At 38.2% G+C, this 21,918-nt stretch overlaps 1 protein-coding gene across 1 annotated transcript in view; it reads right to left on the reverse strand.

The window, feature by feature from the left end:
* Nucleotides 1-21,918, reverse strand: part of TNPO1 (transportin 1) — a 60,785-nt gene that overhangs the window by 31,637 nt on the left and 7,230 nt on the right. Inside the window, exons 3-7 of the mRNA XM_019472241.1 lie at nucleotides 12,245-12,394; nucleotides 7,133-7,239; nucleotides 5,887-6,018; nucleotides 3,383-3,466; nucleotides 2,523-2,645 (exon numbers count right to left, since the gene is read on the reverse strand). Coding sequence (XP_019327786.1) covers nucleotides 2,523-2,645; nucleotides 3,383-3,466; nucleotides 5,887-6,018; nucleotides 7,133-7,239; nucleotides 12,245-12,394 — 596 coding nt within the window. The remainder of the gene's footprint in view (nucleotides 1-2,522; nucleotides 2,646-3,382; nucleotides 3,467-5,886; nucleotides 6,019-7,132; nucleotides 7,240-12,244; nucleotides 12,395-21,918) is intronic.

The following is a 21,918-nucleotide window of genomic DNA, read 5'->3' on the forward strand; positions in this document are numbered from 1 at the left end:
TAATGATAAGCTATGAAGTTCTACTGACTTTAGTTGCTTCATTGCAATAAACTACAAAATAGCATAGGAAGATTATTCAGTACAGTTTTGTGTACTCTGTAACATAAACAATGTTGTGCTAGTCTTGTTAAGTCAAACCAGCAAGAAAAGAACAGTGGGATACACAAAGTGTTAAGAAGAACGTATCCTTTGAGCAGTAACAGACATGTCTTTATCTGAAGAAAGCAACAGGATGCAGAAGTCAGTATATATTTTTATATCTATATGTATTTCTACTGAGAAAGATCTTACGAGCCATGTGTTTGGATAAATATGCTCTGTGAGCATAAAAGTACAATCTAATAATTGAAATGTTAGGTTGGTCTGCTCCTAACATATCCTGTTACCAAGTTCTCAGACAAAAAAAGAAAAAACATGTGCTTCTGCTCACCTGGAAGTGCATGCTCAAAAAACCCAATGAAATCCAAACTCAGCCATTCCTGTATGCTCCAGGTATTTGGCAAGAAAGTTAATACTAAACCTGTCTGCTTCAAAAGCATGATGCCTGCCAAGACCTTCTTAGAATTACTACTGGATCATTAACATTCTTAACTACTTTAAAAGTGATTCTCCATAAGCATAAAGAACATCATGTAGATACAACTTTCTCTCTTTTAAGACTTTCTTTACTTAGAGCAGCCATCAGCAGCAGCATTCAGCTTGGAGGCATTAAAGCCCCAAAGGTGCAAAACCTGACTCATTTGAATGCCGAACAATAGTCAGTTCTGGGATATTACATTTGCACATACCAGGATGTACACAGAACTGGGGAAATCAGTAACAGTAGACAGTAGTCCCAAAACTGAAAAAGACCTAACAGTCTAAACTTTATGTTACAGAACAGAAAATCACTACTACTGTCTTTTGTAGAGAGGAAGCCTAGTAATAGTTTTCCCAAAAGCAAAATACCAGATACCATGAGAATATAATCTTGGGTCTTTTTCTGGTTGGTGACACCATTTCTACCTACAAAGTCCAGAAGTTCCTTACTGATCTTAGGAGGGTGAAGAGCCAGAGAAGTTACCACTTCTTGACAATATAATCTCCAAAGCTTTATTCTCTCTCAAAAACCAAAAAATCTCTCAACCAACCAAACAAAAAACCCCACCACCAAGTACCAACATGTTATATGAGAACATGTCTGCCAAGACTGGTGTCAAGGCTGTGTCGACAGCTGGCTGAATATGAGCCAGCAGTGTGCCCAGGTGGCCAAGAAGGCCAATGGCATCCTGGCCTGTATCAGAAATAGTGTGGCCAGCAGGAGTAGGGAAGTGATCGTCCCCCTGTACTCAGCACTGGTGAGGCCGCACCTCGAATACTCTGTTCAGTTTTGGGCCCCTCACTACAAGAAGGACGTTGAGGTGCTGGAGCATGTCCAGAGAAGGGCAACGAGGCTGGTCAGGGGTCTGGAGCACAAGTCTTATGAGGAGCGGCTGAGGGAACTGGGGTTGTTTAGCCTGGAGAAAAGGAGGCTGAGGGGAGACCTCATCGCTCTCTACAACTACCTGAAAGGAGGTAGATGAGGCACTTAGGGACATGGTTTAGTGGGCATGGTGGTGTTGGGTCGATGGTTGGACTCGATGATCTTAGAGGTCTTTTCCAACCTCAATGATTCTATGATTCTAAGGAATTCCAGACAACATATAGGAAGACTAGACAGCAGGCCAAGGCTGTCAAAGGTCACCTCAGGTTTATGCATCTCTAATGCCTGCGTCCAGGAGCAGAAAAACTTAACACCTTCTTTTTTTTGTCTGGACGTAGTCCTCATGGAATTTGACACTGGCTTATGACCCACTTGTCCACATGAAATCTGCATGAGAAACATTCTGATCTTAGCTATATTTCCAGTCCGGTAAGTAGCATATGTAAACGCTACCTAGAAACTGCCAGTATTTCCCAGAAATGTGGAAATTACAGCTCAAACAGTTGAGTAGACAAAAAAACAGAGCTGATTGGTCCTCTAGTAGACAAGTCTGCACTCATCTAGAATGGTAAAGGAACTATCAAGTGACATTAACCTCTACAACTGAATGCAATGGGAGGCAATGTTGTTAGTAGCTCAAAGAGCATCTCAGCTATATAAAATAACATGCCTTATCCTTGTTATGGTCAACACATCCGAAAAAAGTGACAGCTTCAATGTGTAAACTGTAGTAGTAATAGCACTAACACTAGATTTTTAACATGATTTTCTCACTTGGGGTCAAGCAATGCCTGGCTGCTCCATAGTATACCTGATCCCAGCCATTTCAGGATCAATCAACTTAACAAAGAATAAACAACCGCCACATGCTTTGCCTGTCAAACACAATGTCAAGTTGGAAATTAGCTAAGAAGAAAGTTTTGCAATCTCAGTCTTGAAGGGAAATAAAGAGTAGGCAAGTGCAAGAGTAACATATCTGTTCTGATGAATACTTTTTATCTGTTATTACTCCTGCAACCCCAAACAGGTTTCAGCACACAATCTGGGAAATGAGACTCACCTCAACTATACTAATCATATGAGGAAGCAGGCGATCCATTCGAACTTCCAGCAACATTACCAGAGCACGGCAAACATTTTTGCGTACTTCAGGCTCCTCATCACCAGCCAGTGCAAAAAGATTCTGTTGGAAAGTAATACCAGTTGAAAAGCGTCAGTTCATCTAGTTCAACTGGTACTTAAATTGACATTACTGGCAAACTAAAGTATGCAAATATGTACTTCTGTACTCTCCCACCCCACACCTCAGAATACCATTTTATTTCTTAAAGACATACGGTTCAGCAAATGAACTCTTCACTCTCAATGCGTATTGTACACCTAACTAAAACACTGCGTAATATTAGCACTGGCACAAGAACAGTATTTCCTGGATTTTTTTTTCCTCCTAAACATAAATGAAGTTCTGAAGCCAGAAAACTCCATCAGTACATAACAGCAGCAAATCAAATACTCTAGATAACCCAAAATACCACCCTTCTAATCCATGTTCAGCAGCAGTATTCAGACAGACCCAGACAGACTCAGTGACATGATGAACCCTGTACTGCACTTTCTGTCACAGGTAAGTGACAGACTGCTGCCATTAGTTTTAAACCTTTATGCAACAAGAGTTTCCTCTACTTATGAAGAGGAAGCATCTTTCAAAATACTGTTTTTTGGGCTTGGAGAGCGCTTAGACTAATCAACTCTGAGCACAAGCATACAGAATGAACTTCAATCCATGAGGACTGAAGCTAAGAACAGGCAACCAGAAATGGGGAGTTTGGGTGCAGAGGTAGTTGTAAAACATAATTCAAAACTCTTGATAAATCAGATGTGTAATTTGACTTAATCACCCAACCAAGAACGCACACTCACCTCAATAAAAGAATCTATGTGCAACATAAGAGCTTGAGTTCTGCTGATGATAAATTGATTGACGCACGCAACAGCGTGAGACCTACAGATGGAACAGTTAAAATATACATTTTTTCATGAGTTAAAAACATTTTCTAAACGGTACATAGGCATCAAAAACATAAGGAAGAAAATTACATTGTCCAAACATCTTCTAGAACAAATCTGCAGATCTATAGTACTACCAAGGAAAATTACTAAACCACATTTTAAGTACCACCTTATACTCTGATATATCTAATAAATATTTAAAAATAAAGTATTCAGTAAATAAAAACCAGAGCAGGATGACTACATCTGGCATATTTGTTCTGAACAGTATGTAAGGATGTTCTTTTTGGGTATATTATGATTATTGATCTTCTCAGATATTAACAATTCCATACAAGTCAACACAGTGAAATTTTAGCATGCCCTTCTTCATTGTTAAGTATCCAACTGCCTTTGCAATATTTTTAGTATTTAGTGAGACCAGTATGTGTCAACAATACAGTTGTAGCTTAGAACAAACACGTACTTGTAGTAGGATACATACTAAAACACTTGTGGTAGAACCCTACTAAAAAATGAGGCATTGGTTCTTGTATTCCATTTCATGCAAAGCCATTACTTACAGGTCTTTTTCATTCTCGGAGATACAAAAGTTAAATTCCGTAAGTAAAGGCACAAGGCAAAACTACCTGTAAAAGCCTTTGAAGATCCATTCAAGTATTTTTACTAATCTAACTCCAAACTTCTGTTCTGTTCAGACATTTCTTGGAAGACTGTTTCATAAAACATTGTTCAAAAGTTGTCTCTTGACACATTTAAATACAAAGTATTTTACTGACACTACTATAACAGTTTTCATACTTCAACACTATGTACTGAAACCAGGCTGTGGGTCAGCAGGTGGCCTGCTTTAAACTTGAAACTGGTTTAACAGTCTCAAAGCCAAAAACATTGCAGCATAGGAAAAAAGTGAAAAGACTGTATAACATGTTAAGGAAAAAAGCATGTTTTTCTCCATCTCTCCCAGCTCCAAAGAAGTATTAAGCTTAGCTTTCCACAAAGGAAAGTTCATGCTTTGTTGTATCTTTTTCTTAGTGTGCACCTATTTTAGGTGAGTTTCTAAATCTTATTTGAATCCTATCATGATATATTCCAAGTTACACTCTTCCTCTTAGTCGTCACCATCTACTACTGTTGGCAATAAAGAATTGCCACCTCCAAATTGTATCATCTTCAATATAATTTTCAAATAGGAGTTAAAAAACATGTATCACAGAGAATCACAGAATGGTTGAGGTTGGAGGGGACCTCTAGAGGTCATCTGGTCCAACCCCTCTGCTCAAGCAGGGCCACCTACAGCCAGTTGCCCTGGACCGTGTCCAGACAGCTTTTGAATATCTCCAAGGCTGGAGACTCCATCACCTCTGTGGACAACCTGTGCCAGTGCTTGGTCACTCTCACAGTGAAAAAGTGCCTCCTGATGTTCAGAGTGAACCTCCTGTGTTTCAGTTTGTGCCCATTGCCTCTGGTCCTGTCACTGGGCATCACTGGCAAGAGCCTGGCTCCATCCTCTTTACACCCTCCCTTCAGGTATTTACATACATTGATGAGCTCCCAGTCCCAGCTCTCTCAGCCTTTCCTCATGGGAGACATGCTCCAGTCCCTTCATCATCTTCATGGCCCTTTGCTGGACTCTCTCCAGTATGGCCATGTCTCTCTTGCACTGGACAGCCCAGAACTGGACACAGTACTCCAGGTGTGGCCTCACCTGGAAGATGAGGGGAAGGATCACCTCCCTTAACCAGCTGGCAACAGTCCAGCCCAGGATACCATTAGCTGCCTTTGTGGCAGGGGCACACTGTTGGCTCATGTCAGGGTAAAAGCTACACTTCTTTGTAATAAATATTAGCAATAGCAATATAATTCTGGATTTTTTCTTTTATCCTATACTTCTGTTAATTTGGAGAGCTTAATACAGTTTTACAGTGAAAAGATGATGAACCCATTTAATTTGATTCAGCTGAAAGATAAATAGCTTTCTAAGTTTTGGTGCAGTTAAAGCAGAAAAAATTTTCTGCAAGAACTCAGAAACTATTGTCAGCAAAAGAATTTTGACTCTCCCATTGCTGAAGCCATTACAAAATGAATGCAGAATTGTTCTTTCTAATCAGAATATTAAGTTCTAACCACGGCATTGAATTTTTCATAATAATACGCAAAAACTTAAAAGAAACAGCTTGATTTTCAAAACCAGAGGCTGATTGTGTATTTGGAAGATGTATAAAGAGGTGAGATTGTTGTATTAACAAAGCAGATAAACATGGAAATTACTGATGCATGGAATCTCTGTGGACCTCTGCAGGAGCATTTAAAAAAACTAAGCATGTTTTAAACAGATCTACAAAATAGCAACCTTGCTGCTCATGTAAAGAAAATTTTAACAGGTAACTGTACTACAACACCTAAATATACAGTATTTTTGGACTGCTGTGCTTGAAGAACTGCAAGAATTTAGGTATCATGATATTGAGTGGTCGGTCCAATACATCGCTATCTAAAATTTCAGCAGAATCTTCACATATCTTCTGAAGAGCGCCAAATGCACCCTGTTTAAAAAAAAAAAAGTGTCTTCTTTCACATTCTGAAGAAAGCAAAATTTCAGGTTTTGTACGGAATAGGTAATTTCAGCACAACACAGTAAATGTAGCTAGTTAACACAGTAAATGCAGCTAACTAAACATGGAGTTAAACTGAAACATCCTTAAAGGCTTTTTATTTAAGCACTTTATACTGGCATCTGTAAGCTCTCAAGCTGGGTGAGTCAGTGGATAAGTGGTAATTTTAATTTTAGCATTCAATGCTCATCTATTCAATCATATTTTTAAAAATGCTTAAAAGCTAGTTCTTATTTGAGAAATAAATGTCCAGGTGCAGAAGTATCCAATTTAATTACATATATAATTGTATTCCCCTTTCGTGGTTTGTTATGGGGCAAAACAGAATTCTGGATATGATGGTCGATTTGAGTTTCATTTTCAAATGTTTTTTTCTTTTTCTTGAGAATGCAGCACTAAAACACTGCATAACAGCATGGCATCTTGGACCATTATCCTATCTCTGAGGATTATTTTATACAAAATGCTTTATACACTTTCATGGAGACAGTATCAAGTAACTAAAATTGTGTGATCACAGATTTTAATTTTTTTAACTCACACAAGGCTTTTTTCCTCCTCGTGGTTTAAAACAATTCACTTGCTGTTTACTTATTTTCCTTCACACATACTGAACAAAACAGTTCATTTCACCCTGATACAGCAATGACAGATTGCTTTTCCAGATTAAGTTACAAGAGGAATGAACACTACTTTTAAGTAAGAGAAAATTCAGGGTCAGCTTTATGATGCTGATGCCTAAAAGATTAGGCATCACAGAGTGGTAACTTCAGGACACTACTCAACTGAGATGCTACGACTACCCATCTGCAGTCTTATTCTGCTTTTATGCAAAGAAAACAAATTTGTTTGAATGAACAGTAAGAACATGGAATGCAGGTAGAAGAAAAAGTATCAAATTCGAACCACTGTTCTCTGAGAAGAATATATGTGAACGTATACGCACACTCACACACAATACTATACATATACATAGTGTCTATGAAGATAGATAAAAATAATCAAATTCAGATTATAATCTTCTATTTTCTATAAGTCTCTTTACCTCACAGGTATTGTAATCTTCAGAATCCAACAGGCTGCAAAGCTTTGGTAAGAGTTCAGGCCAATTCTGTAATTCCCCTTTTGAGGCAATCGTTGTTATCAGAATGCCTAAAGGAATCAAAGGGATAAGGGAAATGAGATCTCACATATCTTCACATGTTTCATACCAATTTTTTTCATTTTTCTCCTCTCAAAGATCTAAGGAGTTAAGAAATTTCTTGTTTTGTTAAGAAGTGGCAAGCAGAAAAAGAGGAATGGTATTTGAAGGGCTTTGAAATGCAAAGGTGGGTTGTTCCTTCCTGCAATCATGAAGGGCTCAGATGTGAGAAATCAAGCACAAAGTAATTCCAGTTAATGAAATAATCATACCCAAACACTGCAGGGCAGCTTTGGCTCTAAATTTACTAATCACTGTACAAATCTTGACCTCCAGTAAATATAGAGTATCCACCTCAACTCATGTCTTCTTTATTATGATAAAAAAGCATAAATGTGGGAAGCTGTCATTCGATACACTTACAACCCAGTGGTAAGTTATGTGTTCACAACTTTACTGTGTTTACACAAAACATTAAGGACACATTCTAAGACTGAGATACCTACTAAGAGCTTACACACTACGGCAGGTCATCCATTGATCAGCTGTAGGGTTTGGCTGATTGAGAACCAGCGAACAGACAGGTCAGCCCAAAGAGTCACTAATTCTGTTTCCACCACATACAGAAATCCCAGAAAAAACTAATTAGGTGACAGGAAGAGGGAAGGCTGCTTATAAACTAGGACTGACTTTGTATGAGTCCATTTTGCCTCAAGACAAAATGAAACAGGTAGCACAATCCATTATGCTACTGACAGTTACTTCTAATGAGTATGAACACAGAAGAACTCGATACTACTACAACTAGTAATCTCCCAAGTGACAAGTGATGAAAAAACTTTCCTAAGCTTTTTCATTGAGGGAACCACAATATATCATTTTTCTTTGGAATAAAATGTTAAAATTATTGCTAAATACACAAGAACACAGAGCAACATTACAGAGCAAAGGACATTCTGGACAAGACACAGAGTAACTAAAAGATATTTTGCATCATGTTTCCTTTGATGCAATAAGGCTAGAGAACCCACGAAGACAAAGGGCAAAAATGAAGACAGAGGTAAAACACAACTTTACAGCTCCAGAAGTAGTTTGTATCCAGTTCTTTTCATAACTGCAACTGAATAGAAAAGATTCCCACAAGCCTACAAAGATCCATGGAGTCTTAAAGACTGCATTTCTCTTGAATATTATGGTCCTGCAAAGAATATCAGATGCATTAATAGAAAAAACTTATTATAATGTTGCTGGACTTAATGATCCAATTCTTTTAAATTAAACTGAACTTCACAGAAAGAACAAAATAAATGAATTTTCTTGCCTCCTAGACAAAGGACTTAAATTACAAAATTGTCTCCCTAACTTAGATCTGGCACAGGTTTGTTCGTAGACTTAACATGGGTTCAGAAACAAACGTAAGAATGAAATTCCTGTATCTCCTCTGGACTAACATGTGACAGAAATTATATCATAAGTCTCAAAGGTGTAGGTAGTTTTGGAAAAGAATTGATTGAAGACCTTTTCAAGATCCTAGAAGTGGTTTCAGAGGATGACAAATGGTCTGGTTATACTTGCAATATATGCAAGCTTTCACAGCTGAAAGAAAGACTATTTGAAAACTACTTTAAGCATTCCTCCAAAAGGCTTATCGCAGATAGCAACACGGTAACCTAGGAGGAAATACTTCCAGATGCATAGGCAAGAAGTGACCTGAGGCCACTGCCCCTTGCAACAGAGATGTATGCAGTTCAGACCACACATGTCATTACGAACTTTCTGTACAGGTCTGCGGAGAAGCCATTTAATGCTGTGCTAGTGTTTTTGAAATGATAAAGAGACACTTTGGTGGGGACAAAAAAATAAAAGAATAACATCAGACTATCAAGAACTTAGAAAGGCAACAGCTATAGCATTTGAAGATTTGCAAAAGGTTTTAAAAACAATGAGGAAACACCCACATAAAATTAAGTTTTAGGCACTTATTTTCACGTTAAAAGGAATCTTCATGGGCTTCATCTCCTTTCAAATGTGAATTTTTTTCCCACTCACCTGCCACTTTATTTGGCCAGCAGGGAACAGAAGACACCAGAGATTAGCCTTTGTGGCCTTCTCTGTAACACTTCAGACACAGAAACATGGACATCAGAAGAATAATCAAAGTAAAGAAATAATGAATTTAGTAGCTTGCAGCTTTTTGACAGGTTTGGGCTAGAGCTGACAGTTAAAACAGGCCTCTCCTTCTGACCAACATACTAAGCTGCAAGGTTAGAAATCGGAAACTGAAAGTCTTTATAAAGATGGTCTTTGATTTGTAATGAACTTCAAAACAGTATTACAGTTACAGAATCTGTTGATCTTTCACTTGACAAATGTGAAATCTAATGAATATAGCAGCTGGGCTAACTGAGCAGTAAGTATACAAGAGAACAAACTCCAGAGGGATGTCAGAAGTTGTTAAAAACATAAGTGTTAATTGTCACGACAGCATCTTTAATGTCTCTGTTTCAATTACATGCAACCCCAGTTTACAGCATCAATTCTACAAGAAAAAAATTGAACATAAAGAAAAAGCAGCGATGCTTCAGTATTTTCATGATAGTAACAGGACAGGGGGAAGGTTGGAGTTTTTGGGATGGTGTTTTGCCTCTGTAGCTCCTAAAGTTTATTTCTGAACTCCTCATTTCTAAAAAGCTGAACTTCATAGCAAAATTACTCCTCACAGGGCAATCATTAGCTTTCACTTTCCTTCTGCAGTGAAGCTCCCCAGTCCTGCCACTATTCTTAAAACACTCAAACTATTTCTCCTCCGTGCTTTTAAGCAGCAGCTACACTAAGGTCCTGCCCAGACTAGAATCCCCAGAAAGTTTTAAGAACAGTCACAGACACTTCCTAAATAGACGCATTTATTTCCTGGTAAGTTTGTGGGTCCCTAACACATGCAGCCGCCTTTTTTGAACTTGAATCCCTATTTCAACATTAGCACATGGGGTTTTAAAACCTGTACCACACAGCACAGAGAAGTTCCACACTGTTACTCATTTGGGGATTAAAATAGGGAAAAGGTAAGTAAGGATACAACAACATGTAGCTACCATTTGGTCTCAAGTCACAGTTCTAAAATCAACTCTATTGCCATGCTCATTCTCCTCAGTGAGGTGACTTCAGAAGATGGGATTAATCAGCTTGCCTCCATCTTGGCCAAAAGGTATCAGCTTTTGTCTGGTTAGCACCAGATGCTAGAGACCACAAAGGAGAGTGAATGCTGAATTAAATCTTCTCTGATGCTATTTTGATGTACTTGCTCATCTTCCTCTCAGAATTCCAGAGATCTTATTTGCAGTTGGCTCATTAAATTGATAGTGCTTGAAATGCAAAAACCCATATGCATCTCAAAGAGCAGCTCTAACCAGCACATGCCAACTCGTATGCTAACAAGACAGCCTAGGTAGGTAGCAATATATTTACACCTAGATAGTACCAAGAAACCAGTGGGTACCAGACCAACCTCACTATTAAGACAGAAGGCTACAAGGATCCAACATTTAATTACTTCAAATCAGAGGGTGCAAAACATGCGCTAAATAGCAACTCTTACATAAGCATACAGTTCATCCATTGCTACTCCTCTTCAGAGTTCATACATGCTCAAATAATCCCTGCAAGGATCACTTAAAGCTGAACGGTAATTGAGCTACTAATCCACAAACATTTTGTACTAGGAGAAATCAAAGAATAACTGCTTGAAAACAAACAAATCCCCCACCCCGAAAAAAACCACCCCACAAACCATCACCATCAAACGACCCTAAGACAGCAATCCAAATGGAGCTGGAATATATGCTTTAGTCAGCTCCATTGTACTCCACTGACAACTCCTATGAACAAACAAGCAAGCATGACTCTTCTACAACCTGAAATCACAGAAGTACCTGCCAGTCAAAGACTTGTTTCTACTGTCATTAAGAAAATGGGACAGTAATAAAATTTATAGTAAAGCAGCTTCACAAGTGATGAGACAGCAGGAAAAACCTAAGGGATGAGCATTTTTCTCTAGCCCATGGTCCATAACCCAGATGTCTGGAGAAGGAATCCTATAGAAAAAGCAAAGGATTCTAAAGGAGCAGTAACTGGTAGATCATTTCGTAACAGGAATCAGCTGATACAAGCCGAATTTCTTTCTGAACTGACACCCTCACCTATTTTCTCTACTGTACTCAAATACATATTTATTTTACTTTTTTCTATTTTTTTGAGTGGACAAGGAAAATTACTACAATGACTGTAGTAACTGGAGGAAATCATATTCTCCAAGAGCAGACAGAAGAGCAACTTTACCTAGAAACATGCAAATATGCATATTTTATGGAAGAGGTGTACTAAAACAAAGTATCTACAAAATCAGAAATCCATGTAACAAAAAAACTTCCCACTGGAACTAGATATCTTTAAGGTCCCTTCCAACCCAAACCATTCTATGATTCTATGATTCTATGACATTCACTTTATCTACTGTTTTCTGACATAAGGTATTTAAAAACAGAAACTCATTATGTGAATGTGTTATGCATGGTATGATGATTCCCTGAAGGGTTGTGCATGTGTGTGCATATGGGGGGCGGGGCACAGGAAATCAGCTAACAGAAGTGTTTCATTGATGCAAGTGGAGTACTGAAATAGTTCTGAAGTCAGACCTTTACCTTGTTCCTGTTTTTAGGTATAGAAATTGGCAGCAAGCTCAATTTTAGTAGATTCAAATAAACTTATGTTCAGTTACCTTTCAAGAGATATGAACTGAGTTGCTAAATCATTTCTAAGAGAACAAGAAGCAAAAGTAAGTGTGACTTTCGTATCTTCACACTAAAGACAAATATCAGCCTTAAAACATGGTGAAGTTGTGACAATTATCAGAAGCAAACAGTTTTAGGAGTTTAATAACTTTTTATGTGACTAGTGCAGCTCTCACCAATATCAGTAACATTTTCAGTATGCAGAAGACGGTAATAAGAGGAAACTTACCTACAGTAGCTCTAATTAAGGGGGAGGAATCACCGATGTTGTTCAGACATTCACTTTTAATGAAGTCAGTTACCCCATTGGGAAAGTTGTGAAAATGTGCTTTTACATTATTCTTCAAGATGAGACCACTCAAGGAACGTGTTGGTTCATCTGCAACAGAAAATAATTACATTCAACCTTCAATAAGCTCATAGGAATAAGGCAGATTTCCAGAACAATGCAACAAGACCAAAACTTAGAGAGATATTAATCTTCATTTCCTTATCTCCTTCCAACTGCACCCATCAATTCACGTAGCAAAGCTTTTCAGATTCAGAGCTCGCTATTTCCATTTATTCAAAATTAGAGTATCAGTATTACAAATTCTATGTTTTAAGAGAAAGTTTTGTATAGAGATATAGGCAAAGGAATAGATCTGAAGTCACAGGATATAGCAGACTCCTGAAAGATATTGGTCAGCCAAAGACACTCAGACATTCTGCTTATACTGACTGGCTTGCTGCAACACCGATACTGTAAGAAATCAATGACAAACCTGCTTTCACCATAGTAAGATATAGAAATGATGTAGGGACTATCAGTAAATCCTCCACCCTCTATTCCCACAGAAATACAGTGTTCAATTTTTCTACAAAATAAGGTATTGTAATCCCTTCAGATACCACCTGTTCTATTGACCTATTAAATTAATAATTAGAGGGAGAAGGAAAAAAAAAGTCTTTAAACAATGTTAACAGGTAGGTATTACATAGTGTGAACCATAAGAAAAAAGTGACAGGAATTGACCTGAACTGAGTAAGAATTTAAGTTTAGGCAATGGTTTGAGTTCTCTTCACTGAGCTCCTTTTGCCTGCAAATTTCTCTAAATTATTGGGACAAGAGGAGGAATGGAAAAAGAACAGCCTAGATTTTTCAATTATACTGGAGCAGACTCATGTTTGGTTCTTCAGCCAAGGGCAAAAGTAACTTAGTATTACTTCTGAAATATGCTGGAAGTAAGATCTGGATGTTCTACATAAGAAGGATTAGCTTATAGTATAAGGAAATTTAAATTTACAGTTTACAGCAACCCTAATCAGCACAGGAAGCGAATTTTAATTAGGATTTTAGCCACTTGCTTGAATTTTTTTGTATGAAGCCCTGATTTGGGCAAGAAATAAGGATGTTCAAAGTTCCTTTGCGCCAAGAATTAGTTTACACATGGATCTATTCCAGGCCTTCAAAACTATTAACATCCCAACAGAAATAAGGATAAGCAAAATAACAGATACAACTTTTAAATATAAAGTATTTTCAAACTAAAGTTACTGCATCACAACACCAAGACTCTCAATACACCCGCAATGTCTGACTATCGGACATTAAAGACACTGTCTATTGTGACCTGTGCTAGTTAGAACAGAAACAGCACTTTTCAGAAGAGGGGGTTTTGTTTGGCTGATCAGAAATTAAAATTCATTTTAATCAACTGATTTTGAGTGCCAAAACCAGACTGCCATACTTTTCAATCTTGTTTTTATGTTCATATTTCAGTTCTCCTAAAGAAGCATTATTTTTCATGCTCCATAACTACAAATGTATTGATTTACAAACAAACATATCCTTTACACAGAATTCAGTAACTTTATAAACTAGGAAGCCATCCTATGCATACATATTTGAAACAATTCTGTAACTTTACCTACACTATAGGTTTTAAATACCCACCAACTTCTAAACAATATAAAAATATATTTTAGATTTGCCTGAAATACTCCTTAAATTAAAAGTAAAATCTCCGCATCAACTCTTACACCAATATAGCATGTCAAACTCCAATTGCTTTACATAACTGTAATCCATTGATAGGTACACACATCTTCAAGAAATCCAGTCCTCCATGTATGATTATTAAGATTTAAAGTTGTGCGTGGTGAGAACGGAAGCCAAAGGAGTCTGCCTTTAATTTCCACATGATCTAAAACCCTTGCAAGCCACAATAAACCATCATCGTCAGCAGCCACAGTTAGACACACAATACAATATTCATTCTGTATCAGGCAGCAGTATCTTCTTGGGGTGAAAGAAGTCAGATTACCAACCGAGTCTGATTAGAATATGGTATGTTAGCCACTATTAGTATAAACTCTAGCATGAAAATATTAAACAGTGCATTAAGGAAAAACATTAATCCTTTAGAATGCCTGGCTACAATTACAAAAGGGACAAGGCAACAGCTTCAGTTTAACCAAGCAGAGATAGATACTATTAAGTTCCTTGTGTTAGAAATAGGCAGATTAGCCAGCTGGTTTAGATAAAAATCAAGGTCATATTAAGGTGAAAACTCAGCACCATTTTTTTCTTCATGAACTATCCTATGGTATGCAGCAGCATGAAACATCTTAAATCCATTCCTTTAGCCAAGATAACAGAAAGACTACTTCATAGTAAGTGTTTATCCTACAGACCTGCAACAAAGATTCCAAGGGATTCACAGTGAAAGTTGCATCTCTGACAAATTAAAAAGAATTCATGAAGCAAGAAAAAGAAGATTAACAACAAAAAGCAAAACCAATTATCACTATACTGAGAGGTGACAAGCAGAAATCACAAAGATGGACTTAGTGCTAAACAAACACCAATCACTTGAGCTAGAGAAGCAGCACAGAATCTGATACTCAGGCATTTAAAAAAAAACCCAAACAACCAAACCACAGCATAGCCAAAATCTTAATTTGAGAAAAAAATTTCTGATATGACTGCACAAGGATATTTATGGAACCCAGGGCGTTCAGAAACTTAACAGCTACACTGTCAGAAGACAGTAACGTAGGTCTGGATGGACTTCTTGCTGTAACACCAAGATTACAGGCAGATTGCCTAAGAGCTGAGTAAGACACTCTTTAGTCTTCACAGATTCTGTGATAAGTTCTGTCAGCCATATGCTTCAGCCACCAAGAAAGATCACAGTCCTGCCTCCTTTTATCTCAGTCAACCTGGAACTATAGAGTTGACAAGAACATACAGTACAAGAAAAAGAAGGAAAGCGAAGCAGACCTCTGGCATTTGATATCACCTTTGGTGCCAAATCAGTTCATCAGCGGAAGATTCCCCTCACATTGCCTCACTTTATAATAAAACCATACCACATAATCATCATTTGGTTCTCAGTAAATTTTCAATTCTGTTGCAAGACTCTAATACTAGTTCCAGGTTTTAATGGTTTACAGACAGAGCAAACGGACACATACCCACATTACACAGATATCAATTATTTTAGGGCTACTGCAGTGCTTTTAAGAACTAGAGTGTGTCCTCAAACAGCCATATGTCCTCTAACAAGGGTTTGTATGACATATTGTATGCATAGGGTGCATATGTGAAAGCAATGAGGTTTTTGTAGCTCACCTGCAAGTCCTGGTGAGCATTTGTTTCACCGTGAGTTTTCGTCCTCTCTTCCTTAGAACACAACTTCCTAGATTGCTGAAAGAACTGAGTGACTGAGATGAGGGTAGCGTTTATCCATTCACAGACTGTGATATAATGATTATGAGCATGGCTATATTTTTCCCTATTACTCTTGTGATGTTCACAACCCTAAATGTTAGGGTGAGACTTTTTCTAAAGCAAAACTGCCCTGTCTGTCAATTTCAGTCTCAAAGCTGTTAAGCCTTTTTCAGAAATAAGCTGTCATTCTGTGTGTTTTAACTAGTGATACGGATTTAATATGTACAAATACAAAATGTGATAAAAATCATGACTAGTGTCACTGTTGCACATGAAGATTTCTGATCCATTAATGAGAGACTGGTTGTCTCTTAAATAAAAAAACAAGGATCCCACCAGAGCAGTGTTATATGGGAAGCAGAAGACGAATAATTTCTTCTGTCCTGATGTATAAGAATACAGTACAGAGACACCTTCATGAGCTTCCTAGCAGAAAAAGATCCTACTTTTTTTTGATGCTGGACTTTTAAGTAATCTTAAGTATAACACTTTTGGCTTAAATTGGTATGGTTTACTGTTATGTCAGAAGCAGGACTGAGGATGTTTCAAAACATTCAGTGCATCTGAATACATAAATGACCTTGAAATGTAGTGGCTAGTTTCAAATTAATCAGTGCTCAATTGACTCATGTGAGTCAAGAATTTGACACAACTGCCTAAGTTTAGGTATGTCTGTAAGACACTAAAACAAAGCTGGAAGCGTTCTGCTGACGCCGAGTGTTGCATATTTATTGAATAATAAGTAGCAACAGCTATGCTTCTGAAGACTGTTGGAAATAAAACTGAGCTGTGGACAATATGAGAAGGGTGTTGAACTGCTGACCTACAATTAGCTTTCTGGTCAGTTATGGAAGTTTCTGCATTCTAACTAATGATGACCACAGGTCAATCAGAATGCCAGAATTTGTACATGTCTACAGGCTTGCAAAAACACAACAAGTTTAAAGAACTAATCCTCCAGTTTCACTCCTACTTTCACCTTCTCTATCGTACCCCCACAAACTGGTTGTCTCAGCACTTTTCCTCTCTAATGCCATTTTATGTATCACCTTCTGATCCTGCAGTTAAATCTGCTAGAATTCTATCAAGAGCAGAATAATCCTTAATAAGAAATGGAGATTCAATGTGATGAGAGAATGATTCATTACGAAATCCCAAACTATGTAATGAACACAGGATATTATTGCAGTTTGAGAACATCTAAAAAGTAATGTCATCTCTCTTTGGTGTTTATATGTTGAGGGAAGGGGCGGACAACAAGTACCTTAGCACTAAGTCAAGTGTATAGGAAAAGGAAATTATGAGCTTCCCAATGGAAGTTGCTTAGGCAGCATTTGGCAGCAAATGAATTAGGATTTAGAGTCATTAATCTATCTGAAGAAATTACTTGGTCAGATGAACAGAAGTTTTGTCACTCTCTGAATATATCAAAGGTGAATGTTATATATTAAAACATGTAACAATCTGTCATACGAATAGCTGTTAGAACACAGGATTAATTGGATGAGTAAAATGAGGTTGTGTTACCAAATTGAATAATTCAGAATACTGTTCAGACTGTTAAATTAAGCACAAAATACAGGACACTCACCAACACTGGTGTTGTATAGGGTGCTGTGCATTGGAAGTTTCGACTACTTCTTCTGTCTATATCCTATAGGTATAGCTTAACAGAAAGTTGTGTGGTGGCACACATGTATAGGCCTTGTCATAAAGCCGGACTACTTTGTTTCTCTAACTGATATCCTTCCTGGCCAGTAAGGCTTCTTCCCCTATAATGCCCAATTAATTCAAGACAAAACCTTCTCATTTTTATTCCTAAGCCTGTATGCAGTGTGTTTCCTATTTTTTTTTTCGTTCTGGCTAACTTTTCTGGATGCTGTAACCAGATTTTCAATTAGCAATATTAGGTTGCACTCTGGTGAATGGCAGAATAGAGTTTTGGCACTAGTGGAGGTGTTCTTCCTAAGCAGCTGTGCATCTAGCTACAATAATAAAATAGAGAGCATGGACCTGCTTTTAATTCAATACACCTTTATACAACTTCATCTTTTATTATTATTTTAGAAACTTGTATTTGGCTACACAAGAGTTCTTACTAGGAACAAAGGGAATGATCCTCTGCTACTTAGAGTACCACTGAAAATGAGACTATATATCTAAGAAGCTTTGAGTTGTGACCATGGGGCTCTTCCTCTTCCACGTCATTTGAAATCCATCTTCAGTTTCTTTAGTTTTCAGTTTCTACCTACGACTTCATCAGCCTCCTTTCTTTGGGGAGGGAGGAAAATGAGGGGAAACTATGAGTGCTTGCCATTTTGGAATGCTTAAAGCTCCTGAGACTTAAAGCTTGCCAGTCAGAATTACCGCTGATCAGTAGTATATCTTCCGATTCAGAGAAGAACCTCCATCACTTGAAGTTATGTAAATGCTTTTTCCTTGGAGATACCAAAATAAAAATTTTTACTGTTGAATCTGTACTTGCTTGAACAGCCAATGTGTGCCACTTCAGATGAAGCAGGCAACCTCATTAGGAAGGAATGGTGTTGCCCAGTCCAGTGCTGCAGGGCTAAGCTGTTACAAGCTGCCTATACTGAGCTGAACACAGACTACAGTCATTATTAGTACTTTACAACCCTGTCATGGCACTGTTGCTCCTGAATACCTTTTGAAAGCAGAAAGCACAGATGAGAAGTCTTCATGTGATTCTGAAGAGTGAGAATTATGTCATTATAGAAGGAAAAGAAAGGAGTTTAAAATGCTTTGGAAAAGCAGTAGTAATGCTTAGCCAGTTATTGATATTAGCATCAGACTGTGGGATCAAGATGTGCTTTTATAGGGATCTTTGGATTGCTTTCAGTAAAAATACTCAATTCTGGAGCTGGCCAGAAACACTGTGGGTACTACTATTGGTGGTATTGAAAAGTATTTGGGTTTTTTCTGGGTTATAATTCCTTTTGGCATTAAAGGAAAGGCATTTTTACTTGCACCTGAGAAGTGGTAATGGGCATTCGTTTATAAGGCTAGATTTGGCTTCATGAAAGTGGTCAGCTAACCAATTGCACCTGCCTCACCACTGCAGATAACAAACACACTGAAATTGTTATATCATCCTAACGCCTCACAGCAAGCCTGCTTCCTGAAAATCTAGAAAGAGGTGGTGATGTTGCTTCCTAGGAGCCATCACAGCCTAAATCAGACACCAGTGTGTAGTCTCATGAGTAGGAGGCACCATTTTTTCAGGTAGGATGCACCTCAGAACTTCACTGAATCAAGTACTGCTTGGTGGATGGAAGTGACTTTAGAAATCACACCAGCAACACACCTTTCTGTAGGAAACCACTACATAGGGATGCCAGCATTTTGCGTACACTTAGATTTGACATGAGAAACAACCAAGCAACACTGAGTAGGAGAGTCTGACTTAAAAAAAAGCATACAAAGAAATACTCCTTGCAGCAGACTACATTCAGCTTATAAGACACACTAAGGAAAGGCTTCAAATAGCTGGCTAAATACCTCCCAACTTACCCCCATAAAAGTCACATTTATTGTGAGGCCAAAACAGACCTTACCCAAGACTACCTGAACTTCAGAAAAAGGCATAGCAAACAAAACCTTAAGAATCAAGGGAAAGCCTGAAAACTTCTGTTCTTTCTCTCCACAAGCTACTTGAGAGAAAAATATATTCCAAGACTTGCACCCAAAATGCTTACAGTGAACAGCACTTTTGAAGAACCTAAACCACTGCGATTAAGTACGTGAAGGCACTAAGCTAGTCAACAGGCCAAAATACTCCAAAGCTGCCTGGGAGGACTCCCAGCAAGGTACAGAGCATGGACCTGCCTCCAACATACACAAGACTCCTCGGGTGGCTTCCTTGCAGGAGCCTGGAAACAGGCATCTCCAGGAGTGTGTTGGTCTCCTCTGGAGACAAGTGAATTCTCAGATAGAAGCCTTAGACCCCTACAAGTTAACTTCCCAAGGAGTTTTGTTGATGTTGGTTGCAGGTCCATTCCCTGTAGGTCCTGGGAATTCTCCCAGGCATCTCCAGGAGTGCGTTGGTCTCCTCTGGAGACAGATGAATTCCCAGGTAGCAGCCCCAGACTCAAGGTATCTACTTGAAGAGCATTGTGTATGTTGGGGGAAGGTCCATACCCTGTAGGTCCCCAGGAATTCTCCTAGGCATCTTCTGGAGTGTGTTAGCCTCCTGTCTAGACGTGCAAATTCCCAGGTAGCAGCCCCAGACTATTCTAAGGTAACTACTCAAAGACCATTGTGTATGTTGGGGGAAGATTCATGCCCGATAGCTCTTTGGGAATTTTCTCTATGACCAAGAAACTTGTTATTTTACTAGTTCTTTTTCAATGCTTTCCTTGTATGGGCTTCAGAGATAGGGAAAGAGATAATAATGGAGATCCCACACTCTGATTCTGGATGCTCAGAATAAGGAGCTCCAGGAAAGCATTCCTGAAGCATTGAATCACATACTGTAATCCACTGGATAACTTAAAAGTTTCTTTCAAGACTTAAAAGAAAAAAAAATACAATCCGCCACTTCTCACATGTGGTATGTATGCCATACAACTACGTAGGAGAAGCCTTTTCCTTAAATCTGCACTACAATATCCCTACAGAAGCATGGAAAGAAAGAATTAACCAGCATACAGAGAAAACCATGGAATTTTTAGTGATCTGACAAAATTCATTACCTCATAACTTGGTTTCCCTTAAGATATTTATGCACTTCAATTACTTTATGCATTGATTACTAAAACTCAGTCAGGATTAATTTCTTTTCGTAATTCTTCATGTATCTGAACTTAAGAGAAAAAATGTTTTACTGTTGTTTAAGTAGGACACTACATATGTTATGCAGCATTTTAAACTGTAAGGACACATTAATCTGAATTGTAATGCAATCAGATTCACTCCTTGGCAGTTGTTTTAGTATATGTAATAATGACATCATGCAGGACGATGGTATTGGGCTGGGGGGAGGGGGGCATTTTTTTTTTTAATTACACATTTAAAGGTACTGAACCACTTTTCTGGATTAATCCTGCTCATCAGAAAGATACCTTACTGAAACTGGTAGCTAGCAAATTAACACCTGATTTTACACAATGGTCTTTTTCTTGCTCAGCTTCAAAGATCTTTCAACACCAACGTGCCAGGAAAGTTCATAATGGAATGGATTCATGAAAACTGTTCTCCAGGTCAAGTTTAAATTCCAACACTCATCAGAAAACATTCACATTAAACCCACAAGACCACTTTGGATCCCAGTAATAGTTTATAAAATGCCATTTCAAATTTTGCTTGCAGAGCCAGGTGAATTATTAGTGTCATGATTACCAGAAAATAAACTACCATATGTGCAGACTTCTACTGAAACAAAAACTTGGGGGGTGGGGAATGGGGACAGGACCTTCCACCATGGTAATGTTCCATGTCAAAATGAGGTACTCTGAATGACTAAGTCATCATACAAACAAGATCAAGAGTTGCAGAGACACTGCTCTATCTTCAATTGGTTTAAAAAATCCAAACCATTTTGGAAATAAACTTAAAAGACCATCCTTAAAGCCTATGACAGAGGCAGTACTAAAACAGTGTTCTCAGTCCCAGCTCATTCACTGTCAGACTAAAAGTTCTTCTCAAGGATTCTGATCCTTGACTGCAATAGCATTACACCAAGCCATGATCAATCCACTGAGATAACACTCTGTTGAGACCAAAGACTAGAGTTCCCATATTAAGATGGTGTGAAGAGTCAGTCACTAAAACACAATCCGAGATCAGAGCAAAGGCTTTGTATAGCTGCAACACGATAGATAACTATGGCTATACGGGCCTGCAGAAAGCTACCAGGACCACCATGCATTTCTCTCAATATTTTCACATTAGCCTAGGTCCTGCCAAAAGCCCAGCAGACAGGGGAGAGGGAGACAAATGCAAAACTTTACAGAAACTGTGCACAAACTAACCATGTCCTCTGTCTCTTCTCTAAGAAGGATAAAAGGTAGATTGGAGAAAGGACATGTGTGTTTTGGGAATAAGGATGGACAATCATATCAGTAGTTCTGTTCTTTTTTCACCACATAGAGAGGCATTAGGTATAGAATCATAGAATCATTAAGGTTGGAAAAGACCTCTAAGATCATCGAGTCCAACCATCGACCCAA

Source organism: Aptenodytes forsteri, unplaced genomic scaffold (genome assembly GCF_000699145.1).
Source record: "Aptenodytes forsteri isolate BGI_AS27 unplaced genomic scaffold, ASM69914v1 Scaffold99, whole genome shotgun sequence".
NCBI lineage: Eukaryota > Metazoa > Chordata > Aves > Sphenisciformes > Spheniscidae > Aptenodytes > Aptenodytes forsteri.